Genomic DNA, 12,675 nt, shown 5'->3' with positions numbered 1-12,675 from the left:
TTTAAGAACAATTGGTTCCAATCTATATAAACTCTGGCAAAATAGATGAGAACAGAACTCTGCCTAACTCTTTGAGACCAATGTGGTGCTGATACCTAAACCAGGAAGACTCAAAGCAGAGAAAGAAAATTATGGACCTATTTCCCTAATGAATATAGAGGCAAAAAATCTTAAATAAAATCTTAGCAAAGCAATTACAGCAAATTATCACTAGGATAATACATTATGATCAAGCAGGATCTATCCTAGGAATGCAAGGTTGATTCAATATTAGGAAAACTGTTAGTTTAATTAACTATGATAACAAACATATCAGAAATCATATGATTATATCAATAGATGCTGCAAAAACCTTTGACAAATACAACACCCATTCCCATTAAAAACACTAGAGAGTGTAAAAATAAATGGATTGTTCTTTAGAATGATAAGCAGTATCGATCTGAAACCATCAACAAGCATTATATGCAATGGGGATAAGATCAGGAGTGAAACAAGAATGCCTTTTATCATCACTACTATTCAATATTGCCTCAGCAATAAGAGAAGAAAAAGAAATTGAAGGAATTAGAATTGAGAAGGAAAAAGACAAAACTCTCATTCTTTGCAGATGACATGATGGTACACCTAGAGAATCCTAAAAAATCATCTAAAAAACTACTAGAAACAATTACCAACTTTTGTAAAGTCACAGGATATAAAATAAACACTCAAAAATCTTCAGCATTTCTATAAATGACAAGCAATATACAGCAGCAAGAGCTAGAAAGAGAAATCCCATTCAAAATAACTTCAGACTATATAAAATACTTGGGAATCTACCTGTCAAGGCAGACTCAGAAACTCTATGAAAACAACTTCAAAGCACTTCTCTCACAAATAAAATCAGATTTAAAAAACTGGGCAAATATCAACTGCTCATGGATAGACAGAGCTAATATAATGAAAATGACAATTCTACCTAAATTAAACTATTTATTTAGTGCCCTACCAATCAAAATTCCAAAAAATTACTTTAATGAGTTAGAAAAAATTGTAAGTAAATACATATGGAGAAATAAGAAGTCAAGAATTTCCAGAGATTTAATGAAAAAAGTGCAGAAGAAGGTGACCTAGTCCTACCAGATCTAAAATTATATTATAGGGCATCAGTCTTCAAAATTGTCTGGTATTGGCTAAGAAATAGGGTGGTGGATCAGTGAAATAAACTAGGTGCTATAGCAGGAAATGATCATAGTAATCTGCTGTTTGATAAACCCAAAGAGTCCAGCTTTTGGGATAAATACTCTCTTCGATAAAAAATGTTGGGAAAATTGGAAGTTAGTATGGCAGAAACTTGGATTAGAACAACACCTCACAACGTATACCAAGATAAGATCAAAATGGATATAGGATTTACACATAAAAGACAATATTATAAGCAAACTAGGAAATCAAGGAATAGTTTACCTGTCAGATCCATGGAAAGGGAAGCAGTTTATGATCAAGGAAGAGATGAAGAACATCATTAAAAACAAACTAGTTAATTTTGATTACATTAAATTAACAAGCTTTTGCACAGACAAAACCAATGTAAGCAAGATCAAAAGAAATGTAGTAAATTGGAAAACAATTTTTACAACTAGTATTTCTGACAAAGGACTCTTTTCTAAAATATATAGAGAACTGAGTCAAATTTATAAAAAAAAAAGCCATTCCCCAATTGACAAATGTTCAAAGGATATGCAGAGGCAATTTACAGATGAGGAAATCAAAGCAATACATAGTCATATTAATAATTGCTCTAAATAATTACTTATTAGAGAAATACAAATTAAACCATCTCTGAGGTACCACCTTATACCTCTCAGACTGGTCAATATGCCCAGAAGGACAATGATAAATGTTGGAAGGAATGTGGGAAATCTGGGACACTAAAACATTATTGGTGGAGCTGTGAACTCCAAACTTTCTGGAGAGCAATTTGGAATTACACCCAAAGGGCAATAAAAATGTGCATACCCTTTGATCCAGCAATTATCACTACAGGGTAAAAACATCACTTGTACAAAAATATTTATAGCAGCCCTGTTTGTGGTGGTAAAAAAAATTAGAAATTGAGTGAATGTCCATCATTTGGGGAATGGCTAAAGAAATTGTACGTTATGGAGCCCTATTGTTCTATTAGAAACCAGGAGGGATGGGAATTCAGAGAAGCCTGGAGGGATTTGCATGAACTGATGCTGAGTGAGATGAGCAGAGCCACTCTTACAGCATCATGGGGTTGACGATCAGTCTTAATGGACTTGTCCCTTCCATCAGTGCAACAGTTACGGACAATTTTGGGACATCTGTGATGGAGAATACCATCTGTGTCCAGAGAAAGCATTAGGTAATTTGAACAAAAACATTATCTTATTACGTAATTTTGCCATCTCATATATTTTATTTTTTTTCCTTAAGGATTTGATTTCTTTCTCAACACATTCAATTTAGATGAATGTATAGCATGCCTTCTTTGGGGAGTGGGGGGAGGCAAGTGAGATTGGGGGGGAACTGTAAAATTCAAAAATCAATAAATAAAAATTTTAAAAAACAGCATGAAATTCAACAAGGAAGAGAAAAAGGGCATTTAAGAAGGAGTATAAGACTGGGGAAAAGAATAATCACATAAAAAAAGATAATGAATTTAATGAATTAATTGGATTTGTAACAAGTAAAAGTAGAAAAGCAAAAATAAAAAAATTCCAATGGAATACAGAAGTAGAAATTCTAAAAATCATAGAAAAGATAAAATTAAAGACAAAAAAAATTTCATGGTAAATGGTAAAACTAGAAACTTTTTTTTTAGGTTTTGTTTTTGTTTTTTTGCAAGGCAATGGGGTTAAGTGGCTTGCCCAAGGCCACACAGCTAGTGTCTGAGGCCTGATTTGAACTCAGGTACTTCTGACTCCAGAGTCAGTGCTCTATCCACTGTGCCACCTAGCTGCCCCTAAAAACTAGAAACTTAAAAAAAATACCTTGAACATAATAGACCATATTAATAACAAAAACAATAAAAGCCAAATAACTATTTTCAAGTAATAGAGAGTTATCTTCCCATTCACAGGAACATTTGAATTATATTGGCAAAAGGGAAGTAGATGGATAATATGCAAACAAATACTCTCACTAATTTCTACTGTGTATTTGAAAGCAAATCCTAAGTTCTAGTCTTGAACAATTTGTACACCCAAAACATTTAAACAAATCATTTCTTGGCCAGTTCCAGGAGAGTAAGCAAGAAATAACTCTGTCTGACTCCTATATGAATGAGTTCTGGAATGTCTATGATTTGGTGCCATTTTCATACTTTATCTCTGGTGTTCTACACATAGAGATCCAAGTGAGTGAGAACAAAAGTCAAAGAGCATTTACTGCTATATACCTTCTCATTGGATGCCAGGATTCTGGGATCTTTTCAGTAAAACATGATCATTCTCTTTTTTTTTTAATATCTCATTCATATTGTAACATTAAAAGAAAACTTGGGCACTGCACTTACGTTGGTAATATCTTAAACTACCCATCTCTTTTGAAACCTTGAATATGTGGAAAATCAAAAGGAAATTGCTACCATCTTCAAAGCAGAAGGCTGTTGAAGAAAGTAGTATATAACTGTTTCAAGTGTTGTCTGGTAAAAGAAGGTTTAGCCTTGTCCTATATGAGCTCAGAAGATAAAACTAAGCTAGAGAAAGTTTCAGAGAGCAGATTTTGATTTGATGTAATAATGGACTGCCTCAATAGATAATAAGTTCTATGTCACTGGAAGTCTTCAGACAGATGATCACTTTTAGTGATACAAATGTGGTACAAATGCTTGGTCAAGAACAAGAATCAGCTTATCCTAAATGTCTTAAATGTCCTTTGAGGTCCTTCCCCATTCTCAGATTCTATATGACTCAGCATGTTATAGTAACAATTCATTTCTCAATTTTCTTACAGATGCTAAGCTGTTTAGAATATATGTACCATGATCTCGGTCTAGTCAAAGATTTTAATATCAACCCCATCACACTGAAGAGGTGGCTGGTAATTATTAAGCCTATAATTTGTCCCTTGTTTGGAATTAGAAATGTTTTGATTTCCCAGGTGCTTTTCTGACAAAACTGGGCTTCCTAAAAATGAAGAATGTCTCAGAAAAATGTTATAAACTAGGATTCTTGTTCAAAAATGTTTAACTCTCTACCAAACTGGAATAGAATTTATAATAAAATAAAAATAGAAATTGCCATAGTACTACAAATTAGTGAAGGTAGAGAGAGCTCATCTAGTAAATCCAATTTGCAAAATTATGTTTCTAATGTGATGGCCTGAAAAATTCAAGATGTAAGGAAAATCTTGGGATCTGGAAGCACAAAAAGTCTTAGGATCATAGACATGAAGCGTGTGTGTGTGTGTGTGTGTGTGTGTGTGTGTGTGTGTGTGTATGAATCTTCTAATTCTGAGTTGTTTAAAAATGAATTAATTTACAACTACTAATCAAAAGCCACTAGAGGTAATATGTTATAAAAAATAAAGCACTGGCTTTTGTGTCAGAAAGTCCTAAGTTCTACCTCTGACACAAAGTATAAAACCTTATTTTTCTCAATTCCCCTTTAAGACTACAAATTGCTGATAATCATTGGTAGAGTTTTCTCACCAGGACTTCCCTTCCTCAAGGAAATCACAGATTCAGAAACAATGCCCAACTGAACCAGCTACAAGTCATGGAAATGGATGGAACATCTCTTAAAGCTATTTTTATTATAAATAAATAATATTTTTGTAACTTAAACTCTGTATCTGATGAGTTTAAAGAAAATAAGAATCAAAGAAAAATGTATGAAGTAAGATAAGTAAAGTGAGAAGATGTGTTCTAATGGGTCTTGCCTTAGAAGGTCCAAGTTTTATTCCCTATTTTATTACTTATTTGATACATGTCTCATGGAAAACAATTTCACTTTATGTGTCCCAAATTATCCCATTTGTCACAAAGGTAATCTTGCCTGCTTTAGTTGGAATTTATCAGGTCATTTCAGAGATATGTACTTAATATGAATAAATGGCATCATTATTATTATTAATATACAAGAACTTGGGAAAAGGAAGAAGAAGAAAGAACAATAAAACTGAGGTTAGAGTTAGAAATGGAGAGAAAAAAATGGAATCTTAACCAGTCTTCCTTATCTTAGAAAAGCATGAGTGGCTAATCATGCCAAAAATTCAGCATATATATATATATGTATACATATATATATATATATATGTGTGTGTGTGTGTGTGTATATTTTTTATTTTGTCAGCTCTGCATCCATGACAATTATAGAAACAACCCCTTTCATAACTTTCGACACTGCTTCTGCGTGACCCAGATGATGTACTGCATGATATCTCTCTGCTTTCTCCAGGTGAGTCTTTGTTCTGCCTCCCAGGAACATGTATCTCCTGCCTCCTTACAGTCTTGGTAGTCATCACAACCTCACAATGCTAAGGAAGGAATGAAAAACAGATACATATTTTTTTCTAGGAAAAAAGAAAAAGGGAACATAACTAGCAGCCCCTGGCTGACATAGGTAACTACCTCCAAATTTACATTAGCCTACAAAGCAAGAAACACCTAAAGTTGGGGGCAGCTAGGTTGCTCAGTGGATAGAGAACCAGCCTGCGAGTCAGGAGGACCTCATTTCAAATCTAGCCTCAGACACTTAATAATTGCCTAGCTGTGTGACTTTGGGCAAGTTACTTTTAACCCCACTGCCTTATATAAATAAATTTTTTTAAAAAACAAAATATCTAAAATCAAGAGTCTCCAAGCCATTAATTTTATATTCTGCTATTTTCTTATCCTCCTAAGTGTTCCATCAAGTTGAATGTCAGTGGCCCAAAGAGGAGCCCCACCTTCTCTAATATTCATATATACCCACCCTGCCCCAGATAGCCCTGCCAAGTCTGGGCCCTAGAGACAAGACCTAAACATCCACCTCACATCTTGCAATTTTCATATTCTGTAGCCCCTCAAATGATTCAAAGCCAGCACAAGGGACAAATTCCCCTTATTTACCCTTCTCCAATATACCACAGGTTTCCTTGCTTCTTTTAATCTTATCCAAGGGCCATCTTCAAAGCAAGTCTCAGTCAAGAGCTACAAAGTCAGGGCCAGCTGACTTCCATGGCATCCTGGAGGTCCTTCAGCACTAGAATAAGAGCCCTTCCTCCCTTTCCCCACATATACCTCCAGGGCTTTCTCCATTACAAAATATCACTGTCCCCTGAATCTTCTGTAAAGTTAGTGTAAAAAGTTGAATCAGCACATAATATTAATTTTTTCTTTACTACTGCAGGAAAAGTTTTCTCAAATGGATATTTTGGTTCTAATGACTGCAGCTATCTGTCATGATCTGGATCACCCAGGATTCAATAATACGTATGGTCACACTATTTTTTTACCATCTTTATTTTAAAGGATAAACTGGCAAATAAAAGAGAAATGGGGGCAGCTAGGTGGTGCAGTGGATAGAGCACTGGCCCTGGAGTCAGGAGTACCTGGGTTCAAATCTGGCCTCAGACACTTACTAATTACCTAGCTGTGTGGCCTTGGGCAAACCACTAAACCTCATTGCCTTGCAAAAAAAAAAGAGAGAGAGAGACAAATGATTCATTATGTCAAGCAATGATCTAATATTCATGACAATTTAAAGTTGTAGTTGTAAGATAAGACTTTTTCTCTTCTTTTTTACTTGACATGGACTTTTAATGAGATGTGTGGATAATGGGAGAATATTGTGAGATTAAGGAAACAGAAGACCTCCTCCATACAATACTCTTGACTTTCTCTGAGCTTCAATATCTTTATTTCTAAAATTGGAATAGTAAAATAGGGAAACTATTTGCAGTGTTATATGGGTAAAATAAGATTAATATTAAAATAACAGCAGATTTTTGTTATCACAATATGTATAACAGGTCACTGTGTAGGATATATCTGTATAAACTATATATGATATTTAGATGCCTCACTCTCTTCTTGATACCAGTTACCAGATTAACGCACGCACAGAGCTTGCAATACGCTACAATGACATTTCGCCTCTGGAGAACCATCACTGTGCAGTGGCTTTCCACATCATTTCCCAACCCGAATGCAATATTTTCTCCAATGTAACACAAGAAGATTTCAAAAAAATAAGACAGGTTTGTAAATGGACATCCAATAGCTACAAAATCAAGGCTGGGGGAAGAGAAGACATTTTTTATGTCTTCTAAACTTTATGTTTTCTATTTTAATTTAATATTTTGTTTTCTCCAATTACATGTAAAATAATTTTAATATCAGTTTGTTTAAAATTTTTGAGTTCCAAATTCTCTCCACCTTTATCCCTCTTCTTTTCATTAAGAAAGCAAGCAATTTGATATACCTTACACTTGTACAATCATGCAAAACATATTTCCATGTTGTGTTGTATAGAAAAATAGAAAAAAAAGCAAGAAAATAAAATAAAGAAAAAGTAAGCTTTGATCTTCATTCAGAGTTCATCAGTTCTTTGTCTCAAGATGGATAGCATTTTTCATCATAGGTTCTTCAGAATAGTCATGGAACATTGAATTGCTGAAAATAGCTGCCATTCATAATTAACCATCATGCAATATTGCGGTTCCTAGTCCTGCTCACTTCATTTCATATCAGAACATCTAATATCAGGCTTTTCTGAGAGCATAATGCTCATCATTTCTTACAGCCCAATAGCATTCCATCATATACATGTACAACTTGTTTAGTCATCCCCAATTGATGACTTCATTCATCATTCATTTAATCATCCTTCAGTCAGGAGCTACAAAGTCAGGTCCAGCTGGTTTCCATGGCATCCTGGAGGTCTTTTGCCACCACATAAAGAATTGTTATATTTTTGTACAAATAGGTCCTTTTGATTTTTGTTTTTTATCTCTTGCTTTTATATCTTGCTTGTTCAAAAGATATGCATGGTTTTTATAGCCTTTAGACATAGTTTTAAATTGCTCCTCAGAATAGTTGAGTCAGTACACAATTTCATTAACAATTAGTGTCTCAGTCTTCTCACATCCCCTGTAACACTTGTCACATTCTTTTTCTGTCATATTAACCAATCTGATTGGTGTTGCATGGTAGCTCAGAGTAGTTTTAATGTGCATTTCTTTAATCAATAATGATTTGGAGCATTTTTGTATGATTATAGATAGCTTTGATTACTTTGTCTGAAAACTGCCAATTCATATTCTTTGATCATTTTTCAATTGAGGAATGGCTCTTATTTCTATACCATTGACTCAGTTCTCTATAAATTTGAAAAAATCAGATTTTTATCAGAAAAATTTGCTGTAATGTATTTTTCACAGTTATGATTACTATATATTTCCCTCTATTCTGTTTTCCCCCATTTATCCTCCTCTCCTTTCCAGTTCTCCTTCTAATATTTGTCTCTCTTAATCTGTTCTCCTTTCTATCACCCCATCCCCTCTTATCTTAGCCACTTGCTCTCCTATTTTCCTGCAGGATAAGATGGATTTCTCTACCCACCTGATTGTGTGTTATTCCCTCTTCGAATCAATTCCAATGGGAGTAAGTTTCAAATGTTCTCTTCCACCTTGCTCCATCTCTTCGATTATGAAAGCTTTTTCTTGCCTCTATTATATGAGAATTTATTCCATTCTACTTCTCCCTTTCCCCTTCTCCCAGTGCATTCCTCTTTCTCACTCCTTAATATTTTTTAAGATAATAGTCCCATCATCTTTAACTAACACCTCCTATGTATACTCCTTCTAACTGCCCTTATAATTGAGAAATTTTTTAGGAGTTACAAGTATCATTTTCCCATGTAGGAATGTAAATAGTTTAACCCTATTGAAACTCTTAAAATTTCGCTTTCCTATTTACTTTTTTATGCTTCTCTTGAATCTTGTACATGAAAGTCAAATTTTCTAATCAACTCTGTTCTTTTCATCAGGAAAGCTTGAAATCCTCTATTTCACTGAATATTTATTTTCCTCCTTCAAGGATGATACTCAGTTTTACTGCATAGGTGATTCTTGATTATAATCCTAGATCCTTTGCTCTCCAGAATTATCATATTCAAAACTCTTCAATCCTTTAATGGAGAACTTGCCAAATGTTGTGTTATTCTTTTTGTGGTTCCATGATGTTTCAACTGTTTCTTTCTCCCTGCTTGCAATATTTTTTACTTGTCCTGGGAGCTCTGGAATTGGACTATAATATTCCTGGAAGTTTACATTTGGGGATCTTATCCATGAAGGGACTGGTGGATTTTTTCAATTTATATCTTACCTTTGATTTTAGAATATCAGACCAGTTTTCCTCTTGAAAGATGTCTAGGCTCTATTTTGATCATGGCTTTCAAATAGTAATTATTAAATTATCCCTCCCGGATTTCTTTTATAGATTTGTTATTTTTCCAATAAGATATTTTACATTTTCTTCTATTTTTTAGGCTTTTGATTTTTAATGTTTCTTGATATCTCACAAAGTCATTGGCTTCCACTTACTCGATTGTAATTTTTGAGAAATTATTTTCTTCAGGGAGATTTTTTTACCTCTTCTTCCATTTGGTCAATTCTTTTTAAGGAATTTTTTTCTTCAGTGAATTTTTGAATCTCTTTTTCCATTTGGTCATTTCTGCTTTTCAAGGCATTCTTCTCTTCACTGGATTTTTGTGCTTCTTGTACCATTTAACCTATTTTTTTATTTAATATTTTTTCTCATTTTGTACAAATAATTTTTTTACATTAATAAAATATTCTTGTTTAAGAGTAAATGAGGGGCAGCTAGGTGGTATAGTGGATAAAGCACTGGCCCTGGAGTCAGGAGTACCTGAGTTCAAATCTGGTCTCAGACACTTAATAATTACCTAGCTGTGTGGCCTTGGGCAAGCCACTTTACCCCGTTTGCCTTACAAAAACCTAAAAAAAAAAAAAGAGTAAATTAAATACCCCCTCCCCCCCATAAATATAGACTTGCTTGAGCGATAAAGTAAGGGGAGAGTAAAAAATTAAAATTAAAAAATAATAGTAATAATTGTAGGTATGGCCAGGTGGCACAATGGACGGACCACCAGCCCTGGAGCCATGAGCACCTGAGCCCACATCCGGCCCCATACACCCAACAATCACCCAGCCGTGTGACATGCAAGCCACCCAAACCCCACTACCCTGCAAAAACCAAAAGACAAAAGAAAAAAAAAGACCCAAAATAAAATAAAATAGTAATAATAGTAGGGGTGACTAGGTGGCAGACAGAGCATTGGCCCTTGAGCCAGGAGCACCTGGGTCCAAATCTGGCCTCAGACACCCAACGATCACCCTGCTATGAGGCCCCAGGCAGGCCACCCAGCCCCATTTGCCCTGCACCCCCCCCCAAAATAATAATAATAAAAAATGTGCTTGAGTCTTTGTTCCAACACCAATACCTCTGTCGTGGGTGGATCATATTCTTTATGATAAGTCCATGGCAAAAGTTACTTACATATTTTTGCACCATTGCCATTGCTGATCGCAACTCCCTCCTTTCTTATTTCTCCACTACCATGTACTATATTTTCTCTCTCCTTTCAATCTGATTCTGCTGTAGAGTAGCTGAGTGGTGCAGCAGACAGATCCCCCAGCTCTGGGGCCAAGAGGCCCTGAGCCCCTATACCACCCCTTAGGCCCAGCATCCACCTGGCCCTATGGTCCCGGACAGGCCATCCAATCCCAGCCCCTTTCAAGAAGTAAAAAAGAAAATATGTTATATCTGAGCACTCTCCCCCCCATGGTCCATCCTCTCCTCCATCACTCTCATCCCCCCCCTTCCCCCTGTCCCCCCTCTCTCCTTCTTACTCCAGATGCCTATATCCCATTGAGTATATATGCTGTTTCCTCTCCTAACCATGTCTGATGTGAGCGAAGTTTCCCTCATTCCCCCTTGCCTTCCCCCCTTCCATATCACTTCAATAGCTCATTGTAATAAAGAAAAATCTTATCATATGAAATATCTTGGCCTATTCCCCCCTCTCCTTTTTCTTTCTCCCATTACATTTCCCTTTTTTCTATTGACTCCATTTTTACACCATATTTTATCTTCGAATTCAGCTTTCTCCTGTGCTTCAACTATAAAAGCTCCCTCTACCTGCTCTATTAACTGAGAAGGTTCATATGAGTATTATCAGTGTCATTTTTCTATACAGGAATATGTGCAGTTCATCATCATTAAGTCCCTCATATTATCCCCCTCTCCTCCAATCTCTATGCTTCACCTGAGTCCTGTATCTGAAGATCAAACCTTCTGTTCAGCTCTGGCCATTCCAAAAGGAACATTTGAAATTCCCCTGGTTCATTGAAAGTCCATCTTTTAACTTGGAAGAGGACATTCAGCCTTGCTGGGTAGTTCATTCTTGGCTGCATTCTAAGCTCTTTTGCCTTCTGGTATATTATATTCCAAGCCCTACAAGCTTCCAGTGTAGTTGCTCCTAAGTCCTGTGTGATCCTGACTGCAGCTCCAAGGTATTTGAACTGTGTCCTTCTGGCTGCTTGTAATATTTTCTCTTTGACTTGGGAGTTCTGGAACTTGGCTATAATATTCCTGGGGGTTGGTTTTTTGGGATCTCTTTCTCGGGGCAGGGGGAATCGGTGGATTCTCTCCATTTCTATTTTGCCCTCTGCTTCTGGAATATCAGGGCAATTTTCCTGTAGTAATTCTTTGAAAATGATGTCAAGGCTCTTTTCCTGATCATGACTTTCAGGTATTCCAATAATTTTTAAATTATCTTTCCTAATGAGATATTTCACATTTTCTTCTAATTTTTCATTTTTTTTTGTTTTGAAGTATTGATTCCTGATTTCTGGTAAATTCATCAATCTCCCTGAATTCTATTCTTTGTCTGAAGGATTTGTTCTCCTCAGAGAGTTTTCTTATCTCTTTTTCCATCTGGCCAATTTTGCTTTTTAAAGTATTCTTCTCCTCAATAACTTTTTTGAACTGTTTTATCCATTTGACCTAAGCTGATTTTTGACATGCTATTTTCTTCAGCATTTTTTTAGATTTCCTTGACTAAGCTGCTGACTTCATTTTCATGTTTTTCCTGCATCTCTCTCCTTTCTTTTCCCAGTTTTTCTTCTATCTCCCTCATTTGATTTTCAAAGTCTTTTTTGAGCTCTGTCATAGCCTGAGCCCAATTTCTGTTTTTCTTGGAGTCTTTAGATGCAGGAGCTTGTGCTTCCTCATCTTCAGACTGAGTATTTTGATCCTCCTTGGGCTCATTTGCAAAATATTTCTCAATGGTGTTCCTCTTATTTCTCTGCTTGCTCATTTTCCCAGCCTTAGCCTGTTTTGGGGGTGCTTCCTGAGCTTTTGGGACACTCCCACAAAGAGCCTCACTCCTGGTCTGTGAATGACCATATGCGTCCCCCTCTGCCACGGGGCTGAGGTGGAGGGGGGCCCCTGCTGTTCTATGGGGAGGCCTAGACTGCGATCAGGATCTGAATGTGGTCAGAGCCCCAGAGTCCTGTTTCAGTGGCAAAGGACAGAGCTCAGCAGTCTCTCTCTCTCCACTCCCCTCCCTAGGTTCAATGGGCTCATGCCCTGGGGGCTCCTACTTACCAGCTCAGCCTGCTTCTGTTCCTGTATCTGGGCTTTGCTGGCCACTGACT

General features: G+C 36.1%; 1 protein-coding gene across 3 annotated transcripts in view; it reads left to right on the top strand.

Moving 5' to 3' along the window:
- Positions 1–12,675, top strand: part of PDE9A (phosphodiesterase 9A) — a 187,956-nt gene that overhangs the window by 148,182 nt on the left and 27,099 nt on the right. For all 3 annotated transcript variants that reach the window (XM_074213911.1, XM_074213912.1, XM_074213913.1), the window contains 4 exons: positions 3,964–4,050; positions 5,304–5,408; positions 6,342–6,424; positions 7,035–7,191. In XM_074213911.1, coding sequence (XP_074070012.1) covers positions 3,964–4,050; positions 5,304–5,408; positions 6,342–6,424; positions 7,035–7,191 — 432 coding nt within the window. The remainder of the gene's footprint in view (positions 1–3,963; positions 4,051–5,303; positions 5,409–6,341; positions 6,425–7,034; positions 7,192–12,675) is intronic.

This window comes from Macrotis lagotis, chromosome 1 (assembly GCF_037893015.1).
Source record: "Macrotis lagotis isolate mMagLag1 chromosome 1, bilby.v1.9.chrom.fasta, whole genome shotgun sequence".
Taxonomy (NCBI): domain Eukaryota; kingdom Metazoa; phylum Chordata; class Mammalia; order Peramelemorphia; family Peramelidae; genus Macrotis; species Macrotis lagotis.
This window is presented reverse-complemented; position numbering and strand designations above follow the sequence as displayed.